At 48.6% G+C, this 21849-nt stretch overlaps 2 protein-coding genes across 4 annotated transcripts in view; one reads left to right on the top strand and one right to left on the bottom strand.

Annotated features, from left to right (window-relative positions):
- PAIP2 (poly(A) binding protein interacting protein 2) overlaps positions 1 to 7722 on the top strand; it is a 27726-nt gene extending 20004 nt beyond the window's left edge. For all 3 annotated transcript variants that reach the window (XM_004042602.4, XM_019028010.4, XM_019028011.3), the window contains 3 exons: positions 1765 to 1928; positions 2567 to 2746; positions 6730 to 7722. In XM_004042602.4, coding sequence (XP_004042650.2) covers positions 1791 to 1928; positions 2567 to 2746; positions 6730 to 6786 — 375 coding nt within the window. In that variant the 5' untranslated portion in view covers positions 1765 to 1790 and the 3' untranslated portion in view covers positions 6787 to 7722. The remainder of the gene's footprint in view (positions 1 to 1764; positions 1929 to 2566; positions 2747 to 6729) is intronic.
- Positions 5170 to 21358, bottom strand: SLC23A1 (solute carrier family 23 member 1). Its single transcript, XM_019028004.3, has 15 exons — positions 21250 to 21358; positions 20524 to 20637; positions 19924 to 20081; positions 18820 to 18908; positions 18587 to 18654; positions 18230 to 18411; positions 17978 to 18098; positions 17700 to 17856; positions 17229 to 17376; positions 16601 to 16706; positions 16244 to 16373; positions 15997 to 16140; positions 15424 to 15519; positions 9999 to 10265; positions 5170 to 5606 (listed from the first exon to the last, which is right to left on the bottom strand). The coding sequence occupies exons 1-14, from the start codon at positions 21283 to 21285 to the stop codon at positions 10018 to 10020; spliced, it is 1797 nt and encodes a 598-aa protein (XP_018883549.1). The 5' UTR covers positions 21286 to 21358; the 3' UTR covers positions 5170 to 5606; positions 9999 to 10017.
- Between the last annotated feature and the right edge of the window lie 491 nt (positions 21359 to 21849).

The following is a 21849-nucleotide window of genomic DNA, read 5'->3' on the forward strand; positions in this document are numbered from 1 at the left end:
CATGGAAGAACTTGACATGGACCTAGAGAAAAAGCAGACACAGAATATGGGCTATCAAGGAGAGATCCAGAGCTATATACATGAAGAACCTAAGAAGTTATTAAAAATCTGTTAGTTTTCACTTTCAATCCCTGGACTTTTTGAAGTCAGTTTTTAAAAATTGAATTTGCTTTTCATCATTTCATCACTTGATGACTCAGTCTTTCAGACCGTGTTTGGTTTTTGTTGTTGTTGTTGTTTTTTGAGGTGGAGTTTCCCTCTGTTGCCTAGGCTGGAGTGCAGTGGTGCAGTCTCGGCTCACTGCACCCTCTGCCTCCTGGTTTCAAGTGATTCTCCCACCTCAGCCTCCTGAGTAGCTGGGATTACAGGCATGTACCACGACGCCCAGCTAATTTTTTTGTTTTTGGGTGTTTTTTTGTTTGTTTGTTTTTGAGATGGAGTTTCACTCTTTTTGCCCATGCTGGAGTGCAACGGCGCAATCTCGGCTCACCATAGCCTCCGCCTCGCGGGTTCAAGCAATTCTCCTGCCTCAGCCTCCCGAGTAGCTGGGATTACAGGCATGTGCCACCACGCCCGGCTAATTTTGTATTTTTAGTAGAGACGGGGTTTCACCATGTTGATCAGGCTGGTCTTGAACTCTCGACCTCAGGTGATCCACCTGCCTCGGCCTCCCAAAGTGCTGGGATTACAGGCATGAGCCACCGCGCCTGGCCTTTTTTGTATTTTTAGTAGAGACAGGGTTTCACCATGTTAGGCTGGTCTCAAACTCCTGACCTTAAATGATCCACCTGCCCCCGCCTCCCAAAGTGCCGGGATTATAGGCATGAGCCACTGCGCCCAGCCAACCATGCTTGCTTTACAAAGCAAGTGATATGTAATATAAAATAATAAATTGGATGGTTTGGAGAGTCCATGTAAGCAACTGATGGACTTCATTTACTGTTATCAGAAAACGTCAGATGTGGCCGGGCGTGGTGGCGCACACCTATAATCTCAGCACTTTGGGAGGCCAAGGCAGGCAGATCATCTAAGGTCAGGAGTTCAAGACCAGCCTGGCCAACGTGGCGAAACTCCATCTCTACTAAAAATACAAAAATTAGCTGGGCATGGTAGCACATGCCTGTAATCCCAGCTACTTGGGAGGCTGAGGCGGGAGAATCGCTTAAACCTGGGCAGTTGAGGTTGCAGTGAACCAAGATCATGCCACTGCATTCCAGCCTGGGTGACAGAGTGAAACTCTGTCTCAAAAAAAAAAAAGAAAACATTAGATGTTTTAGACTGTCCTCTCCTGTTTCTTAAAACATTAAAATCATTTGGAAAAAACAAACATGAAACTTTCCAATTATTCAACTTACCGTGTATTTTTAATGTATCATCTGCCTCTAACACCTGTTCATGATGCCTGCTAATAATAAACAGATGCTCACTAAGAACTGAAAGAATCAGCTGGGCCCGGTGGCTCATGCATATAATCCCAGCACTTTGAGAGGCTTGGGTGGGAGGATCACTTGAGCTCAGAAATTTGAGACCAGCTTGGGTAACACAGACCTTGTTTCTACAAAAAATAAAAAAAATTCAGCCGGGTGGTGTGGTGGTACACACCTGTAGTCCCAGTTACTTGGGAGGCTGAGGCAAGAGATGGAGGCTGTGGTGAGCCATGATCATACCATTGCACTCCAGCCTGGATGACGGAGTGAAACCTTGTCTCAGAAAGAAAAAACCCTGAATGAATAAGTAAATTAACTGTGCTGTTGTTCTTTTAAGGTTAAAAACGACAACCAACATCAGCCATGAAAGATCCAAGTCGCAGCAGTACTAGCCCAAGCATCATCAATGAAGATGTGATTATTAACGGTCATTCTCATGAAGATGACAATCCATTTGCAGAGTACATGTGGATGGAAAATGAAGAAGAATTCAACAGACAAGTTAGTTTTTTGTACAAACATGTTTTTATAGTCCATTCTGGCCCTCAATATGATTGTACTTGTCCCTGAAATGTGTTTATCTTGTCCTTTATGTATAAAGTATGTAGACTGATGTGCCACCACTCCTGTGTATTTGGCTGCTGATTACTACCAGGCTTAACTGCTTACGGAAATAACCTGGGGAGCTTGTTTCAGGGTCCCACCCTAGAGATTTCTGAATCAGGAGGATGAGGGTGGAGCCTGGGAAACTTTTTCAGAGCTCTCAGATGGTTCCATTGAGCAGTCAGATGTGGAAACCGCTGCCTTATGCCAGTAAGATTGCTGGTTACCGTGAAAGTCAAGAGAATTCAGGAGTCAGGAGCAGACAGGCACAGAAAAAAGAGACAGGCATCTCTTTTTACTTCTTCCCTGCCACCCTCAATGGAAAAAAGAATGTTCTACTAATGAAAGTAAAAACATAGAAAAACCCTAAACACATCTTCGCGGGTCATTATGGTAAGCATTTTTTTTTCCTTAGCATGGAAGCAGAAAAGAAAGTATGACTTTGTGCCTTTAAATGGTTTAGTTCAAGATATTTTAAGCCATTCCTAGTGATATCTACCAAGTGTGCTATAAATTATCCTTTATTATAAATCTAGATAGAAGAGGAGTTATGGGAAGAAGAATTTATTGAACGCTGTTTCCAAGAAATGCTGGAAGAGGAAGAAGAGCATGAATGGTTTATTCCAGCTCGAGATCTCCCACAAACTATGGACCAAATCCAAGACCAGTTTAATGACCTTGTTATCAGTGATGGCTCTTCTCTGGAAGATCTTGTGGTAAAAAGTTATTTTTCATCTTTTTAAAACCTAGTGCATCTTTTGCATAAGTGGAAAAGCCAGCTCCCATGTATTTAAGAATTCTACATCTCTTTCCCCTTCAGAAATTGTGCTGCTTCTGGCCGGGCATGTGGCTCACGCCTGTAACCCCAGCACTCTGGGAGGCCGAGGCAGGCAGTTGACTTGAGGTCAGGAGTTTGAGACCAGCCTGACCAACATGGAGAAACCCCATCTCTACTAAAAATAAAAAATTAGCCGGGCATGGTAGCACATGCCTGTGATCCCAGCTACTCGGGAGGCTGAGGCAGGAGAATCGCTTGAACCCGGGAGACGGAAGTTGTGGTGAGCTGAGATTGCACCATTGCACTCCAGCCTGGGCAACAAGAGCGAAACTCCATAAAATAAATAAATAAATAGAATAAAAAATACAAAATTTGGCCGGGCACGGTGGCTCACGCCTTTAATCCCAGCACTTTGGGAGGCCGAGGTGGGTGGATCACCTGAGGTCGGGAGTTCAAGACCAGCCTGGCCAACGTGGTGAAACCCCATCTGTACTAAAATTACAAAAATTAGCTGGGTGTGGTGGTGCATGCCTGTAAGTAATCCCAGCTACTCAAAAGGCTGAGGCAGGAGAATTGCTTGAATCTGGGAGGCGGAGGTTGCAGTGAGTGGAGATCTCACCATTGTACTCCAGCCTGGGCAACAGAGTGAGACTCTGACTCAAAAAAAAGAAAAAAAAAATACAAAAATTAGCTGGACATGGTGGCGGGCACCTGTAGTTCCAGCTACTTGGGAGGCTGAGGCAGGAGAATCGCTTCAACCTGGAAGGCAGAGGTTGCAGTGATCCGAGATTACGCCACTGCACTCCAGCGTGGGTGACACAGCAAGACTGTCTCAAAAAAAAAAGGGAAAAGGAATTGTGCTGCTTTTTACAATGGAAGCAGAGTCTCACGACATGGAATCACTTCCGGCAACACTGTAGAGCTAGTCTTAGACGGACTTCTAGCCCCTGCTTTTAGTCCTGATGTTGCCCTAGGGTACTTAAATGTCCTAAAGAATTAATAATTTAAAAACACACACAATATTATCATGTTACTTGCCTATACAAAAGTAGCTTGATGGAGAAGTTTTGCTCTTTAATCTTGTCTTGGCTGGGTGCAGTGGCTCATGCCTATAATCCCAACACTTTGGGACGCCGAGGCACACAGATCACGAGGTCAAGAGTTCGAGACCAGCCTGACCAACATGGTGAAACCCCGTCTCTACTAAAAATACAAAAATTAGCTGGTCGTGGTGGTGCGTGCCTGTAATCCCAGCTACCTGGGAGGCTAAGGCAGGAGAATCGCATGAATCCGGGAGGTGGAGGTTGTGGTGAACCAAGATGGTGTCGTTGCACTCTAGCCTGGGCGACAGAGTGAGACTCCACCTCAAAAAAAAAAAAAAAAATAGCGGGGTGGGGGGAATTGTGATAACTAAACATCAGCACTAGAGTGAGAACTGGCTGGGTCCACTGAACTAATCTGTACACCATAATTACCTATGAAGCATTAAATACAAAAATCAGTTCTTTAGTTACATCCCAACATGCTCAGTTGTCTGGGCATGTTAATTTTTTAAAAGTACTACAGAGGATTTATTATACAGCCAACTTGCCTGAGTCGGTCATTTGGAAACCATTCTAAAGGATGGTGTAGAGAGCACTGAAGTTTACATTTTGGTATATAGCCTTTGTTGCAGTAAGTGATGGTAACCCATTTGAGCAGCTGTATGATCTGAATAGTCTGGGGGGGAGGGTATGATTACTTACGGCTACATTAGTCACCATAAATAATCCAGTTGCCCTGCAGAGTAACACTCTTGGCTGAGCATAATGTATAACTTTAATCTGGACCCAGTATAATTCCATAGTACAGAAGCTGGTTTGTTCTTCTCAGTCTATTTGATATTACTTTGTTTCATTCTTATTCTTCTGTCGCTCCCAGAAAATTGTTCATTTAAGAACACTGTGCCTGGATATGGTGGCTCATGCTTGTAATCCCAGCACTTTGGGAGGCCAAAGTGGGAAGATTACTTTGGCCCAGGAGTTCGAGACCAGCCTGGGCAACAAAGGGAGACCCTGTTTCTACAAAAAGTTTAAGTTAGCTGGGTGTGGTGGCACAGGCCTGTGGTCCCAGGTACTTGGGAGGCAGAGGCCAGAGGATCACTTGAGCCCAGGAGGCCGATGCTGCAGTGAGCTGTGATTGTGCCGCTGCCCTCCAGTCTAAGCAACAGAGCGAGTCCATGTCTCAAAAAAAGAGAAAAGGAATGCTGCTTTTTTTTCTTAAACTTCACACTTTTAAAATGTAGATACATTATTTCCCTTGGGGGAAGGGAGAATATATCCTGTCCAAAGAAACTGCTATGTATAAATTACGAAACTAAAATTATTTCTTCAACATGATGTTTAATATTATGCATTAGTCTTGAAGTGATGTAGGGTCAAATTCAATGTAAAAGCCTTGCAGCATACCTACATTTCAGGCCCTGGAACCTGCCCTCATTTCTTTTTATTTTTATCAACTTGCAGTCTAAAATATCACAGAGGAAAATTTCTAGCTGTTCTTCCTAGATGCTGACAAGTCTACTTAGGAGAGTAAAGATTTAGAGACGTAGCATAACATTGGTACAAGTCTCTAAGACTCAGACTTTGGCCCATTCCCCCCCCCCCCTTTTTTTTTTAACTGATGCAAAAATTTGAATCCCAGAGAAAGGTGACTTATCTGAGTTTACACAGAAGTTAGTTAGGGGCAGGGCTGGGATTTCAGACTTAGGTCTTCTGGTTCCCCATGTAGTTTTCTTTTCCTGTTATATACCATGCTTCCTGTGGGAATTAGAAGATGGCAATTGTAGAAAAACAACTCCACATTTGTAGTGAGGATTCTAAAGTAAAATTAATCCATCAGCAATTCCCCAGTTACTTTAATCATAATTTCAACACTTCTTTAACATGGTTCCTTGGTATTTAGTGTTTAAAGAAAGCTACATACCATAGTTCGATTAACAGAATTCCTTGTTCCGTGCTATTCCTGTAACTTATGTGAAGTTACTGGATTTCTGGTTACACTTAAGCAAACTGAATTTCAATTCCTACTTTCTCTTTAGAAAATTGATGTAATTTAGGCCGGGTGCGGTGGCTGACACCTGTAGTCCCAGCATTTTGGGAGGCCGGCAGGCAGATCACGAGGTCAGGAGATCAGCTCCATCCTGGCTAACACGGTGAAACCCCTTCTCTACTAAAAATACAAAAAATTAGGCTGGGCGCGGTGGCTTACGCCTGTAATCCCAGCACTTTGGGAGGCCAAGGCGGGCGGATCACGAGGTCAGGAGATCGAGACCATCCTGGCTAACATGGTGAAACCCCGTCTTTACTAAAAATACAACAAAAAATTAGCTGGGCGTGGCGGTGGGCGCCTGTAGTCCGAGCTACTCAGGAGGATGAGGCAGGAGAATGGTGTGAACCCGGGAGACGGAGCTTGCAGTGAGCTGAGATCGCGCCGCTGCACTGCAGCCTGGGCGACAGAGTGAGACTCCGTCTCATAATAAAAAAACTAAATAAATAAATAAAAATACAAAAAATTAGTTGGGTGTCGTGGCACGCACCTGTAGTCCCAGCTACTTGGGAGGCTGAGGCAGGAGAATCGCTTGAACCCAGGTGGCAGAGGTTGCAGTGAGCCTAGATTGTGCCACTGCACTCCAGCCTGGGTGACAGAGCAAGACTCCGTCACAAAAAAAGAAAAGAAAAAGTTGATGTAATTTAATATGATGTATAGCTTACATCTGGTTCTTCCTTTTTGGGGTTTTTTGGGGTTAAGTATAGTCTTACAGACTGAGTTCTTTTGTCTTTTTTTTTTTTTTTTGGAAGATGTTTTTGCATGAGGATCTAGGTTGAATTAGTATCTGAAACTATGTTAATGAACTTGCTTTTTTATGTACTTATTTTCCAGGTCAAGAGCAATCTGAATCCAAATGCAAAGGAGTTTGTTCCTGGGGTGAAGTACTGAAATATTTGAGTAGACGGGGCCCTCTTTTGGTGGATGTAGCACAATTTCCACACTGTGAAGGCAGTATTAGAAGACTTAATTGTAAAAGCTCTCTCGTCACTGTGTTACACTTATGCATTGCCAAAGTTTTTGTTAGTCTTGCATGCTTAATAAAAGTGCTGAGACTGTTACTAAGTAAAAAGCTGTCAAACATTTACTGAAAATAGAATTGGCCCCATGGCTTGATGTGAAGACAGCAAGGAAAGAAGCACCAGTCAAGTTGTGAACAAGCACCAAATTAAAAGACCTAAACCTTACCAAATTGTCTTTTTTTTGAGGCTAATCTATCACTTGTTAATGTCTAAACTTTAAAATCAGTAATTTAATTTGAGTTCCAACTGTTAAGCATATTTCTCAGACTTAAATTTGATTATGTCCCCATCAAAAAGAATCTCCATTTTCTGAAGGTCTGTTAGTTAATTTGAGATAATTTGTTAAAGGCAAGTATGTCATATTACTGAGGCTACAAGTTAGTCAGCAGATGAGTGCCAGTCCAGCCTTTTCTGGTATGTTATTGTTAGAAATATTGAGTTCTAATGTTACATCTGAGGAAGTATGTAATTTGAGAATTGTAACTTCTAAGGGATTCACTGCATCATAGCTATGCCTGTATGGAGTCTAATATATGACCAATACCAACCCATAATCCAGCTGAACAAAGATACTGTAACATTATGATTTGAGTGGTGCTTTTCCTTGCTTTGTTAACCATCACAAGAGTCTGCAGCACAACTTTTCTTTTAACAAAGCTAGAACAGTTTTGGCTTCTTAAACTTCATATTTGGGTAGGTTAAGCTGCCATACGTGTTCAGTGTGAATAGTGTTTAAGTTGAAAATATTGTAAAAAAATTATATTTTTTCAAAAATATTTAAAAAAATAAATAATAGTAGAACTGAGCAGATGGTTGTGTTTATTGGTGCTGGAATGTACTGTAGTGGTGTTACTCACTTGAGTATGGGCCCAGTGCCTCAGGACAATCTTGCTGGCAAAATGTGCTAAGCTTTCAGGCTTTGTTAGATTCTAACAGGTATGTTGCCATGCAAGTACCTTTCCAGAATATAGCAGTAGAATAACCCCATTGCCCATCCTTGCTTCTTAATCACCTCAGACTTCAGTGTCAGGGGAATCCTAGATAGTCATGTAAGAAACTTTACGGCTGACCAATGTGATGGTGACCTTACTCTAATAGAACCTCCATTGTTTTTTGTTCTTCACAAGGGCTTTTTTTGAGCTTATTAGGTTGAAAAAGATTAAGAGAGCCATATAGTCAGTTCTGACTCACATTCTTCTGGCAGTGGGTACAGGGGAGGTTCTTTGGTGTGGGCACCTGTACCCCAGTGTGTGGTTGGTTGGTTGGTTGGTTTTTGGAGACGGAGTCCTGCTCTGTTGCCCAGGCTGAAGTACAGTGGCACGATCTCAGCTCACTGCAATCTTCACCTCCCAGGTTCAAGTGATTCTCCTGCCTCAGCCTCTCAAATAGCTAGGATTACAGTTGTGTGCCACCACACCTGGCTAATTTTTGTATTTTTAGTAGAGACCGAGTTTCACCATGTTAGCCGGGCTGGTCTTGAACTCCTGACTTCAGGTTATCCACCTGTCTCGGCCTCCCAAAGTGCTGAGATTACAGGCGTGAGCCACCGCACCCAGCCTTTATTTATTTATTTATTTATTTATTTATTTATTTATTTATTTATTTCAAGACAGAGTCTCACTCTGTCACCCAGGCTGGAGTGCAGTCATGCAATCTCAGTTCAATGCAACCTCTGCCTCCTGGGCTGAAGCGATTCTCCTGTCTCAGCCTCAAGTAGCTGGGATTACAGGCGCCTACCACCACGCCTGGCTAATTTTTGTATTTTTTTAGTAGAGATGCGGTTTTGCCATGTTGGCCAGGCTGGACTCGAACTCCTGACCTCAGGTGATCGCCCTTAAGAGTAAAGATTGTTGAATGTGGCTTTTGTTGGGAAAAAAATTTAAAAAAAGAAAAGGGGGCTCTAGGCTGGGTGCGGTGGCTCACGCCTGTAATCCCAGTACTTTGGGAGGCCAAGGTAGGTGGATCATTTGAGGTTAGGAGTTTGAGACCAGCCTGGCCAACATGGTGAAACTCCATCTCTACAAAAATAAGCTGGGCATGGTGGTAGATGCCTGTAATCCCAGCTACTCAGGAGGCTGAGACAGGAGAATTGCTTGAACCCGGGAGGTGGAGGTTGCAGTGAGCCGAGATGGCGCCACTGCACTCCAGCCTGGGCGACAGAGCAAGACTCTGTCTCAAAAAAGAAGGAAAACGGATCTCTAGCCAGACTTCCTGGATGTGAATCCTGTGATCATGGGCATATCACTTAACCTTTCTGTACCTTCCTTTCCACATCTCTAAAATAGCAGTAATAACTGTCTCTGGATTATGTGAGTAGTTAATATATATAAGTACTTAAGACATAGAAAGTCCTGTTTTAAGTGTTGTTATTTTTACTATTAAGGAGTTGTCTAGGCTAACCTCTCTTTTTGGGAACTTTTCTTGTCTGTCTGAGGGAATGTGCACATTGAACCCACTTCAGTGTTTAGTAGAGAGCCAGGCATCTGCATTACAGATAGTGATGGAAGGTTTCCGAGCATCAGCTGCCCATGCGTTCTGAAGCCCTAAGGACAAAGTATCACCTCATCAGGGCTTGTACAGGCATCGTTTTAGGATAAAGGCATCCTGTTGTAAGGGGTTTTAATTTTATGATGTTATTGAGACAAGGCAGTGTATATGAGAGGATTTTTGCTGTTCTTGTGCTGCATTTCTCGACATTTTCCATGTCGCATATCAAAGTGATACTTGTCTAGCATACTGGAGTACAAGAATGAGGCTGCCAGTGGCTAGAGTTCTTAGCTCAAGGACTCCAATTGGCCCAGATTCTGCCCAGGTGTCTGGAAGGCTAGAGGATCTGCATTTCAGCATACTTGTAGCCTCTTAGTGGCCCACACTAGTTGGGAAGTTCTGCTGTTACTATGAAATGGTAAAGGAATTCCACCCAAAATCCGTATGTTGACTTTTTACCCAGCTCACCTTCTCTTTGAGGACATTCAAACAGTTTACAAGAAAGAGAACTGAGTAGTTTGGTTTTTCTTTGGTTAAAGCATAAGAATGTTTTGATTATTCAGCCCTCCCACAAAAACCATAGACACATCCTACCTTTCCTGGAAGTCATTTTTCACACCTTGGTGCACACAGATGCAGTTTCTGTATTTTCTGGAGTGTCTTCTGGAATTGCAATCTGATCTTTTGAACTTGAAGAAAATCCTTTGAAGACTGGGCAGATAGGAATGTATTTCAGAAAGGCAATTCTTTTTACTATGCCCATCCCAATGGGGAAATCGTAGCTCTTGAGGCTGGAAGACATGTCACTGTTGGCATGAGCCCCAGCTTTCCACTGTATCAGACCACGCTCCTCTGGGCTCCCTGGAAGAGGATAGTGAGGTCATTTACCAAGGCCAGCAACCCTCAGCCACCCCCACTTCCCATAACCCAGTCCTAAGGGAGACTTCTGGAATCAAGTATCTTCCTTAACTATCATTTGGTCCTAAAACGTGGCTGAATCTATGGTTTCTGAGCTCCTAACTTGGCCAGAGCTCTAAGGAACACTAAAGGATACTAGTTATAATAGTATTTATTGTGTAACTACAGTGTGCCAGGCTCTGTGCTAAGTGCTTTAATTTCATTATCTTGTTTCTTGAAAACATACCCCTGGGAGATGTATAGACACCATTGTACAAATTTTTGTTTTATTTTATTTTATTTATTTATTTTTTTGAGACAGTCTTGCTCTGTTGCCCAGGCTGGAGTGCACTGGCACGATCTCGGCTCACTGCAACCTCCTCCTCCCGGGTTTAAGCGATTATCCTGCCTCAGCCTCCTTAGTAGCTGGGATTACAGGCATGCACCACCATGCCCAGCTAATTTTTGTATTTTTAGTAGAGACGGGGTGTCACTATGTTGGTCAGGCTGGTCTTGAACTCCTGACCTTGTGATCTGCCCGGCTTGGCCTCCCAAAGTGCTGGGATTATAAGCGTGAGCCATTGTGCCCGGCCTATACAAAATTTTAAGATGAAGAAAGAGACAAAAAGTTAAGTAATTGTGAACCTAAATCTGTGAGTATGTGGTAATGTGTGTTAGGCCCATGGGGACCAAATCAAGTCCAGATTGCGTTCTGGGGGTAAGGAAGGCATATTTTGAAACACTATAATCAGTGTTAATATTTCATATTATGATTCCATATGTGAAAAACTCATTTTTATAATACAAACTTCAGAAAGTCAAGCTAAATAAAATCTTTGGAGGTAGGGATACAACAAATAATTTGTTTTTTTTGTGTTGTTTTTTTTTGTTGTTGTTGTTAATTGTTTTTGAGACAGAGTCTTGCTCTGTTGCCCAGGATGGAGTACAGTGGGTTGATCTCGGTTCACTGCAACCTCCGCCTCCCAGATGCAAGCGATTCTCCTGCCTCAGCCTCCCGAGTAGCTGGGATTACAGGTGTGACCCACCACGCCCAGCTAATTACTGTAATTTTAATAGAGATGAGGTTTCACCATGTTGGCCAGGCACTGGTGTCGAACTCCTGACCTCAAGTGATCAGCCCGCCTTGGCCTTGCAAAGTTCTGGGATTATAGGTGTGAGCCACTGAGCCGGGCTAGTAATTTTTACAACTAGGAATTCTCCCTCAGGTGGGGCAGGGTCACATGAGATCTCAGGTTTTCACAAGAGGGCTGGGATCGACAAAGACTGAAATACTATAAATCTAGCAGAAGGAGTGGGAATTTCCACTTGCTGGCAGCCCAGGCTGAGAACAAACCCATGAGTAGCACAAACCAAGTTATGTTCCAAAATCTCACAGGAGAGGGCACTGAGGGAGGGTGGAGTCCCTAGGGAAGACTACCTGGAAGAGACACTGTTTGGGCTTGGCTCTACAAAGGGCACACACAGTCTGGAAGAGACACTTTGATTGGGCTTGGCTGTACAAAGGGCACACACAGTGGGCACAGTAGAGTGGGATGAGCCATAGGTGTGGTGTAGGACTATGTTCCTGGTGTCCGATTACCTCGCACCACTGCCAAGACACATGGCAGCCAGCCCAGAGCTCCCTCTAGCAGACCAGTCAGCCTGCCCACTACATCCCAACCTTCAGTGCGTTCTATACTTCTCCAAGCCCCCTCCTTTTTCCTAGGCCTCACCCACTCTCCCTCATCAGTAAACCCTCCCAATAACTCCAGCCCGGCTTCCTTGACTTCATTGCTTGCTTAAATCTAGTTTTACCACCTATCTTGTGCCAGGAGCTCCTCTAAACAAATTGTTACTGACTTAACACTTTTTGACATATCCTCCTCAGTGTCTAATTCAGGGCCAAGCTGGTAAGCTCTAGCAGCATGTGCTGAACTAAATGGACTGCCCTCTAAGGTTGGGCTCTGGATAGGTAAAGACAAAGAGCACCCTGTCTCTACTAAAAATACAAAAAATCAGCCAGGCGTGGTGGCGGGCACCGGTAGTCCCAGCTACTCGGGAGGCTGAGGCAGGAGAATGGTGTGAACCTGGGAGGCGGAGCCAAGATTGCGCCACTGCACTCCAGCCTGGGCGACAGAGCGAGACTCCGTCTCAAAAACAAACAAAAAAAACAAATGCAAAATGGCCCATCCCCAGCAGGAAGTTAAGGGCTGGAAAAGGCTTTTGCTATTCCATGGTTAAGGACAGGGTTTTGAGCCAGCTAGACCTTAGTTTGAATCCAGGTTGTGTGACCTTAGGCAAGTGACTTAACCCCCCTGAGCTTTAGGTTCCTCAGTGGATACTGAAGACTGCTGAGCTTATGTGGCATGACACACAGGATGATTCCTGGCAGGGACAGTTGTGATGCTCAGGTGGGTTGAAAGGTGGGGTATAAGGGACTCAGGCAGTTCTGCAGCTGTTGTTAAGGATGACTGGATAGCTTAAACTAGCCACCCAAGTCACAAAGAAGCCTCTTCATGTACAGATGCCTACCCAGATGCTCTCCATCTCCTCATATTCCCTAGGCATTGAGGCTGCCACTTGACTGTCTCAGGCCCATAGGATGGTCTGTTCCAGCCCCCAGTCTAGCATCCTCTAAATGGGCAGGGGTACCATGTTCAAATACCCACCCATCCATCGAAGGGACAGCTGCTACCAAGAGCACCCTCCTTTGATTCTGCCTAAAATCCTACGGGGAACCCTGGCCCTCCTCTGTCCTCCCCAGCCCCAACCCACCAGCTGTGCAGAGACAGCCTCTGACACCTATGTTATGTGAATATAAACACTTGGATCTTCAGAGAGAGGGAGGCAGACAGGACCTGTGGCTGTGATCAGGCTGGTAAGTGACAAAATGGAGGCCCATCATCTTGCTACTACCATCCCTTATGTCCCTATACTGATGCAGTCATTAACTCCCGTCTCCGTGGAGCCTTCCCCAGTCCTGTAGCCCAGGTCCCGTGAAACCCTCCAGCAGAGGCAGTATGGTGCAGTGGATGGGACACAGGCCATTGACTGTGTCAGATGGATGTTGTTAAAAATCCCAGATTTAGCCAGATGGTATATAGCATGCACCTGTACTCTCAGCTCTTCAGGAGGCTGAGACAGAAGGATTGCTTGAGTCCAGGAGTTTGAGGCTGTAGTATGCTATGATCACACCTGTGAATAACCACTGCACTCCAGCCTGGGCAACATAGACCCCCATCTTAATTTAAAAATACAGGCTAGGTGTGGTGGCTCATGCCTGTAATCCTAGCACTTTGGGAGGCCAAGGTGGGCGGATCACCTGAGGTCAGGAGTTTGAGACTACCCTGGCCAACATGGTGAAACCCTGTCTCTACTAAAAATACAAAAATTAGCTGGGTGTGGTGGTGCACACCTGTAATCCCAGCTACTTGGGAGGCTGAGGCAAGAGAATTGGTTGAGCTCAGGAGGCGGAGGTGGCAGTGAGCCGAGATCACGCCATTGTGCTCCAGCCTGGGTGACAAGAGCAAGACTCCATCTCAAAAAAAAAAAAAAAAAAAATTGAGGACAGGTGTGGTGGCTCACACCTATAATCTCAGTACTTTGAGAGGCTGAGATGGGAGGATCACTTGAGCCCAGGAGTTCAAGACCAACCTTGGCAATAAAGTAAGACCCCGTCTCTACAAAAAATTCAAAAATTAGCCGGGCATGGTGGCATGCACCTGTGCACCGGTAGTCCCAATTATTTGGGAGGCTGAGGCAGGAGGGTCACATAAGCCCAGGAGTTTGAGGCTGTAGTGAGCTATGATTGTGCCACTACACTCCAGTCTGGGTGATAGTCTGAGACCCTGTCTCAATTAAAATATACACCCCAGATTTGCGATGTTTTAATTTTTTTTTTTTTTTTTTGAGATGGAGTCTCGCCCTGTCACCCAGGCTGGAGTGCAATGGCACGATCTCGGCCCACTGCAACCTTCGCCTCCCATGTTCAAGCAATTCTCCTGCCTCAGCCTCCCAAGAAGCTGGGATTACAGGCACACGCCACCACACCCAGCTAATTTTTGCATTTTTAGTAGAGATGGGGTTTCACCATGTTGGCCAGGCTTGTCTCAAACTCCTGACCTCGTGATCCACCCGCCTTAGCCTCCCAAAGTGATGGGATTACAGGCATGAGCCACCACGCTCGGCCGTGATGTTTTAATTTTGTGACTTTATGACTTTGTGGTTTTTGAGGATGAAGTAAGACACTTAGCTCTGCCTTACCTATAGTATATGTTTGCTAAATGTTAACTGTTTGTTATCAGAGCACCTGGTGACATTTATTTTATATATTTACTGGCATCTTTATGCGGGCCCCACAAAGTATCCTCCACAATCTTTGCAAAAAGCTCTGGTACCAAAGGGAAATGTTAGTGGCTCTTCTAGTCGCCATTGTGGCAGGCTGCTGACATATTTGGAGTGGATGGATTTTGCCAACAAACTGATGCTGCATTTATCTCTGTCCTACTCTGAAGAAAGCAAAGACATCCCTCAGCCCAGTGGCTATTAAGAAATGGAGAGGAGGCCAGGTGCAGTGGCTCATGCCTGTAATCCAGCACTTTGGGAGGTTGAGGCGGGCAGATCACTTGAGGTCAGGAGTTCAAGACCAGTCTGCCCAATATGGTGAAACCCCATCTCTACCAAAAATATGAAAATTAGCTGGGCGTGGTGGCAGCCACCTGTAGTCCCAGCTGCTCAGGAGACAGGAGAATCACTTGAACCCCCCGGGAAGTGGAGGTTGCAATGAGCTGAGATCGCACCACTGCACTCCAACCTGGGTGACAGGGCGAGACTGCATCTCGGAAAAAAAAAAGGAAAGAAATGGAAAAAGTGGAGAGGAAAGGATTCACAGGACCCAGCAGTGACTCTTCTGGCCCCATCCTCTTCAAGACCTTTGAGGCATGTCTGTGCCTCATTCTCTCCCTCCAGCCAGTGAGCACTCCACCAGCCCATCTATTCCTGATGCTCCCTGCAGGGCCTGCATCCCATGGGACCTAACCACACAGCTCCAGCTCAGAGGCCATCTGTTGGAGTGCATGAGTCCAGCCTAGTTCTTCATTCCCCTCTCAGGACCGAACCATACCTGGCACTGTGTTGTCAAGTATGAAAGCAAGGCACCCGCCCACAAACATCTCCGTGGTCAGCAGCACAGTCAGAATCTGATCCACTTCAAGAATGCCTGTGGAATAGGCCAAGGGCCAATGGGTGTCATGGCCCAATCCGGAGAGCAGAGTTGAGGGACTTCCTCTTGTGCAGCCATGGCAAAGGAACAGTACAAAGCCCTATCTCAAACCTATCTCTGTCTTTCCTATCTCTGGGTTCAAATCCCAATTCTGCCAGTTGCTAGTTGTTCACCTGGGACAAATCACTGAGCCTCATCTTCCTCATCTGTAAAGTTGAAATGATAATGGAGAAATGATAAATGTAGATAAATGGAGCTGTTTTGAAAATTAAATAAGCACATGTAAAGGTCAATATCTGTCCACAGGAAGTGTCTTAGTAAAGGACAGCTGTGACCCAAGCTCTCAGCTGCTGGTTGACACCCAGAGTTGGGTAAGATTTGTGGCTGTAGCTGTGTGGAGCCTTTGAGGGAGGGGGCTGTGCTCAAAATTTTGGGCCCACCCCGCCTTTGGAGACAGTAAACAGCTGGAGGCACCTGTATTGATGGCGCCAGGGTTGGACTCCAGGTAATTGGGCAGCGTGAGCCCGAAGAACATGGAAAATCCCAGCACGAAGAGGTTGCGAGAGGAGTTCATGTCCACAAATTGCAGGTTGGACAGCCCCACAGCTGTAATCATGCCTAAGGGCGCAAGAGAACCGCTGGAGGAGCCGCACACGCGCAATCCAGGTGAGTCCCACTCGGCGACCCACACCGCGACCCGTGGCCCGCGCCAGACACTCACCAAAGAGAGTGCAGAACATGCCCCCCAGGATGGGGTCAGGGAGCGAGGCGAAGAGGGCCGTGAACTTGCCGATGGTGCCCAGGACCAGCATGATAGCCGCACCATACTGCACCACGCGCCGGCTGCCCACCTGCCGGGGAGCCAGCGGGGAAGCTAGACCTGGGGACGAGGCTGGGGCGGGGTTAGTTCCAGGGGCGGGGCCTATTATAAGAGCGAGGCATAAACCGGCTGGGGCTTGATGCGGGGGCGAGGCCTCTCAAAGACAGGGTGGGGCTAAACCAAAGTGGGGACCGAGTTGGGGCGGGGCCTGCGGCCCACGGAATTAGGGCAGGACTTGGCTCTGGCTCGTCGCGACACCTTGGTAATTCCCAGGACGCCAATGTTGGGACTGGACGAGGTGGACCCGTTGCCCGTGCCCAATAGCCCCGCAATGATGCAGCAAATGCCTTCGGTGAAGATGCCCCTGTAAGGAAAGGGAGAGTCGGGGCTTGGTCTAGCCTCTGCACCAGTCTGTGTTCCCCCATCATCTTAGCAAGCTGCCGTCCTCTGGGGCTGTGGGGGCTGCAGCTATCAGCTGTAGCACTCCCTACTACAGGCCAGAATGCTCAGGCTCCAGAGCTAGTCCTAGTGCCCTGGCACTTACTCCTGTGGGTAATTCTGGCCTTCAATTTCCTCCTGGGATAAATACCGGTGCCCGTCTCACAAAATGCTTCAAAGGTTGCATAAGAATGCACAGTCAGAGCCGGGCACATGGAGGGCTGTCAATGACGGCGGTTCCCTTTGGACTCCACCATCTTCTCAGCTACTCCCAGCAAAGACAGAGGGGTGATGAGAGGGCACCCCCATCGCACAAACAAGGAGAATGAGGTCTGGAGCGTGTTCCCGACTTGCCTAAGCCTACCCCCTGGGCCTCCACCCCGTTCCTGTGTGTGCTTCCTGGGGGGCCCCTGAGGAGATCAGATACTGAGGAGGGCAGGTAGGCTACCTGTTGATAGCATGTACTGGAGGGGGTGGTGCACCAGCCAGGCGGGCACAGGCGTAGTAATCTCCGATGGACTCAATGATGCCTGCCAGAGTGGCGCTGAACATTCCCAGGACAGCAGCCGCAGTCACTGTGGGCAGGCCCCACTGACCTGTGCTCGGAGGGAGACAGGATGGTGGCTACAGTGAGGAGACTGTGATGGTTAGGAATAGACAGGGCAGTGCTGGAAGGAGCAAGAGCAGATCAGGAGACCTCAGGCTGGGATGGGAGCTATACAGTTGTGGGAGCTTATTTGAGTCACTCAGAGCCAGGAAGTGGGACTGAAGCTTTGTCTAAGTAAAACACCACTCTGCTGGGCGCACTATAAATGTGCGGCTAATGCTAGGTGTGTCACCTGCTGGATTGGGGTCACCAGGAGTCTGTCTCATAGGTGGTCTCAGTTGGGGGCAGAGGGGCCCAAGGGGTGTTGCTCACAGGGGTAGGGGATGCGGATCCAGGGTGCAATAGCCATGATGTCACCACGGGCATCGGTTCGTGCCTGGAAGCCATAGGCTTTTGGGTCTGTGGGCAGCACGTCTGTCAAGGTCAGGACATAGCAGAGCAGCCACACGGTCATGATGGCCAGCACGATCTGAAGCAGGGGGGTGAGGGGGCACTGAAGGCACTGGAGGTCTCTGTCCAGGCTAACCTGCTCCCACCTCAGCCCAAGCCCTGGCCATAGTCCCAGCCCCAGCCTCCTGCCAGGTCCTCACAGGAAACATTTTGAAGATCTGGATGCGGAGGAGAGTGAGGCCCTTGCCCCAGCGGTAGACAGGCAGCAGGAAGGTGAGGTTGCGCAGGTACTGGGAGAAGAGGATGATCAGGAGAATGGAGCTGGGGGCAGAGGCACAATCAGGAAGTGGATGGGAGGCCAGGCTGGGGCCAGGAGCCGGGAAGAAGGACCAAGGACATGAAGAGGGTAGGGTGCTGGGGCTGGGCAGGGATCAGGCCTGGTGCCTGCTCACCAAGCTGAGATGCCCCAGTGGGAGCCAGCTCGGTCGCCAGCAGCTTGGAAGACAGAAAGTCCAATGAGGGAGACAGTGGGGGTGACTGTGAGAGGCCCAATGTAGTTGAGCAGGGCCCCAGGCAGCCCCAGCAGGCCAATCACCACCTCCACTGTGCTGGACACCATGATTGCACCCTGGACCTGGAAGGGCAAACATCAGCCATAAGTCACCATGTAAAGGTCATGACCTGGCTGCTGCTAGCAGGAACAAAGCTCCTGGACCACCTCCTCAAATCCCCAAACTCAGCGGCCACCCTCACTCCCATATAGCCCCTCCTCAGGACCCGGCCTCTTCTATGCTTACATGCAAACCCACCTCCCGTATCCGTGGGTGCCAGATATGAGAGGTGTTCAGGGGCAGACTCCAGTTACCGTAGATCTCCTCTGGGGGTAGAGTCAGGGATACACACACGGACCAGGTACAGAGACAGAGAGGGAGAGAAGATGCTGCCATGGCTGCACCCTGGTGTCGACCCAGGACAGTTGCTCAGACCTCCAGGTCTCTGGGCCTCCCCTTTTCCCCACTGCAGACCCCAGAAGTGTACCCACCTTCCGGGGGGCATTTCCATCTCTCCAGGGCCAGTATGGCTTTGGCTGGAACCAGAAATGCAAAGGCACTGGCCTGGAACAGCGGCAGCCTGGAGGAGAGGCACAAAGCAACAGGGGTGGGGAGGGGCGGGTGGGGAGGAGGGATATAGATGCCGGGAGAGATCAGGAAAGGAGAGCACAGAGAGAGTGACAGAGACACAAGGGACAAGGGCAGATGGAAATCGTTGAGGCCCCAGGGAAGACCATCTCTAACATTTTGGCTGCCCAAGGAAGAAAACAAATGGAGCCCCCAGCTCAAAACCTGCCCCCTTCCCACCACCAGCTCCTGCACTGTGAGGAGGGGGCACCTGCCCGGAATTGGACACCTCAGTTCCCGCATCCAGGTTTCTCTCACAATCTTCCCCTGTCCCCCGCCGCTCAAACAGCTCAAATGCCACCCAGGCCTAGGGCTGTGCACTCAGGGGCATGGGGCCCCGGGAGGGTGGGCTGTCGAAGAGGCTGGCACCAACCCTGGGAGCTAGCTCAGGGCTGCCATTTGGGCAATATTCAGAATGGGGTTTAAGAGGGGAGAGCCGGCTAGGCTTGGTGGCTCACGCCTGTAATCCCAGCACTTTGGGAGGCCAAGGTGGGTGGATACAAATACAAAATTAGCCGGGCATGGTGGCGCATGCCTGTAACCCCAGCTACTCAGGAGGCTAAGGTGGGAGAATCGCTTGAACGCGGGAGAATCGCTTGAACCCGGGAGGTGGTGGTTGTGGTGAGCCGAGATCACACCACCGCAATCCAGCCTAGGCAACAAGAGCAAAACTCCGTCTCCAAAAAAAAAAAAAAAAAAAAAAAAAAAAAAAAAAAGAGGGGAGAGCCAGCGAGGGTACATTCCCTTAAACTTGCAGATGCCTGGTCTTTGAAGTGTGCCTAGATCAAGGTTCCCAGGGTTGGGGCCGTGCTGCCCAGCTCTAAGGCTGGCCTGGGATAGGAGAAGCAGGTGGAGGCAGAAAGCGGCTTTTTTGTCTCACCAGTGTCCTCTGGGAGCCCACCTGCTCCTGCTGTGTGGATCACAGTGGAGGGGTGGCGGGGGATGGGTGGGGGGGCTGGGCAGCTCACCGGATGCCCACGGTGGTCTGGATGAGAGTGGTGATGCCCACGCACGTGAAGATGGTGCCGATGAGCTGACTAACCATGTGCTGGTCGTGGCCCACACACAGCGCCTCAGCCAGCAGGAAGGGCACGGCGATGGTACCACTGAAGCATGTCAGGTAGTGCTGGGCAGAGGGAGAGAGCAGAGTGCATGAGGCCGGACCCCAGAGCTCCAGGGAGAGGGGACAACCTAGTGTCCTCATGCCTGCCTCAGCGGGCCTGGAACCGGCTGCCTGCCCAGGACTGGCAGTCCCCACAAGGGATTCCCAGAGAGCTACTGCTGACCACTCTGGGGGTCACTAATTTCCGCCCAAGATATTCCTGCGGCTTCCGTGGAGTCGGCTCTGCTCCCTGTCACCAACACCCCACCTGGCAAGCGTCACACTCCCCCAGGGTGTTCATCTTCTTTCAGGACTCAGCCTCTTCCTGACTCCTGCTTGCTGACAGCCACTGTGCTGACCTCAGGTTTTTCTTCCTGTTACCCAAGATACTCCCTGCTGGCCAGGGAGGGGCTGGAGTCCCCGGGGAGTGTGCAGAGTGAGGGCGGGGAGGCCCTGGGGGACCCACCTGGAAGCCCAGCAGGATGCACAGGTACCAAGGTGGCACGTCTTCGATCTTGTACAACATGTCAAACTTAGGCTCTGTGGGTAGCGGGGTCGGGGGGTCCCTGGTGGATTCATGCTGGAGCCAGCAGAGATAAGTAGCTTAGGGTGGAGTGATGGGGACAGGCAAAATCCATTCTGCCCCAGAATCAATCAGGCAGCCCAAGTGGCTTGTCAGCAACTGAGAGCGGGGTTCCCGCCCTCCCCAACAGTCCATCCACCCGGCTGCCACTCGGCCTGGCCACAGTTTTCTCCCACTTCGCATTGCTTCCCGCAGGGATGAGTCTACTGTGCCAGCTTCTAGAGCCCTCAGGACCTGCCATTTTAGCCAGGGAAGTGGACCCTTAAGTCAGAAGTCTTGGAGACCACAGGAGAGGGGGCCAAGAGGGCTCAAGACTGTGGACAAGTCCAATCCGGTCCCACCTCTGCCCCCTGGAGATCCTTGGGGTGTCACTGGCGGGGAGATTCGGCCTCTCTTGAACCCCAACCTGGAGTCAGCCAGTCCCAAAGCTGCAGGCTCCTTCACCCCCACCTCCACCCATTCCCCAGTTGCCACATTCAATTTGGGACAGTCACTCTTATCAAGTTCATCAGAACGTTTATCTCTGGCCTCCAGGAAGAAGGCCTGCACAGGCCCTCCAGCCCCCCATCCCCCCTGCCCCCACCTAGCCCCCACCCCCAGCCCCAGCACCTGTGTCCGGCCCTCGGGGTCCTCCTGGGCCCTCATCTTTGGGGCACAGGTTTGAGCAGTTCCTGAGGAGAAGAGAGGATGACTTGACAAAGGCCAAGGAGGAGGACTTTACTCCACATATCAGGCATTGTTTGAAGTAAATCTGTAACCAGATGCCCAGCTCTGGATTGCGAAAGGGGGGCCCGGGCAGAGGTAATGTATTAACTCTCACTAGGACAGTAAAAGCCACCCAAGCCTCTGCCACATGTGCCCTTCCCTGCCCACATCTGCGCCCGGGCGCCGGACCTGTTCTTGTTTCCCAAGAGAGGGCCAGAGTCGAGGGGGTGAGGACCAGAAGTTTACCAAGCCCCAGGTGAGCGGAGAAAGAGGGAGTGGAAACAGGCACTTATTATGTAACTCCCTGTATGAGGCCCTTCCCCACTGATTAATAACCAGTTGATCATTATCATCATCATCATCATCATCATAGTCATTCTCGTTATTGAGGAATGGCCTTGGCCTTGTGCCAAGAAACATGGATCTGCACTGTCCCAAGTAACCCCTGTGCTGGGCGGTATTAACCCCTTTAACAGCGAAGGAAACAGATTCAGTAGATGTGAT

The sequence above is a fragment of the Gorilla gorilla genome, chromosome 4, assembly GCF_029281585.2.
Source record: "Gorilla gorilla gorilla isolate KB3781 chromosome 4, NHGRI_mGorGor1-v2.1_pri, whole genome shotgun sequence".
Classification (NCBI taxonomy): domain Eukaryota; kingdom Metazoa; phylum Chordata; class Mammalia; order Primates; family Hominidae; genus Gorilla; species Gorilla gorilla.

Bases quoted from the DNA above. Each gene is read 5' to 3' on its own strand.
- SLC23A1 (XM_019028004.3), bottom strand. From the start codon at position 21,285: ATGAGGGCCCAGGAGGACCCCGAGGGCCGGACACAG. The intron at 20,638-21,249 runs GTGCTGGGGCTG...TGCTGGCTCCAG, and splicing joins ACCCCGAGGGCCGGACACAG to CATGAATCCACCAGGGACCC. The intron at 16,707-17,228 runs GTAGCCTACCTG...CTTTCCTTACAG, and splicing joins CCAGTACATGCTATCAACAG to GGGCATCTTCACCGAAGGCA.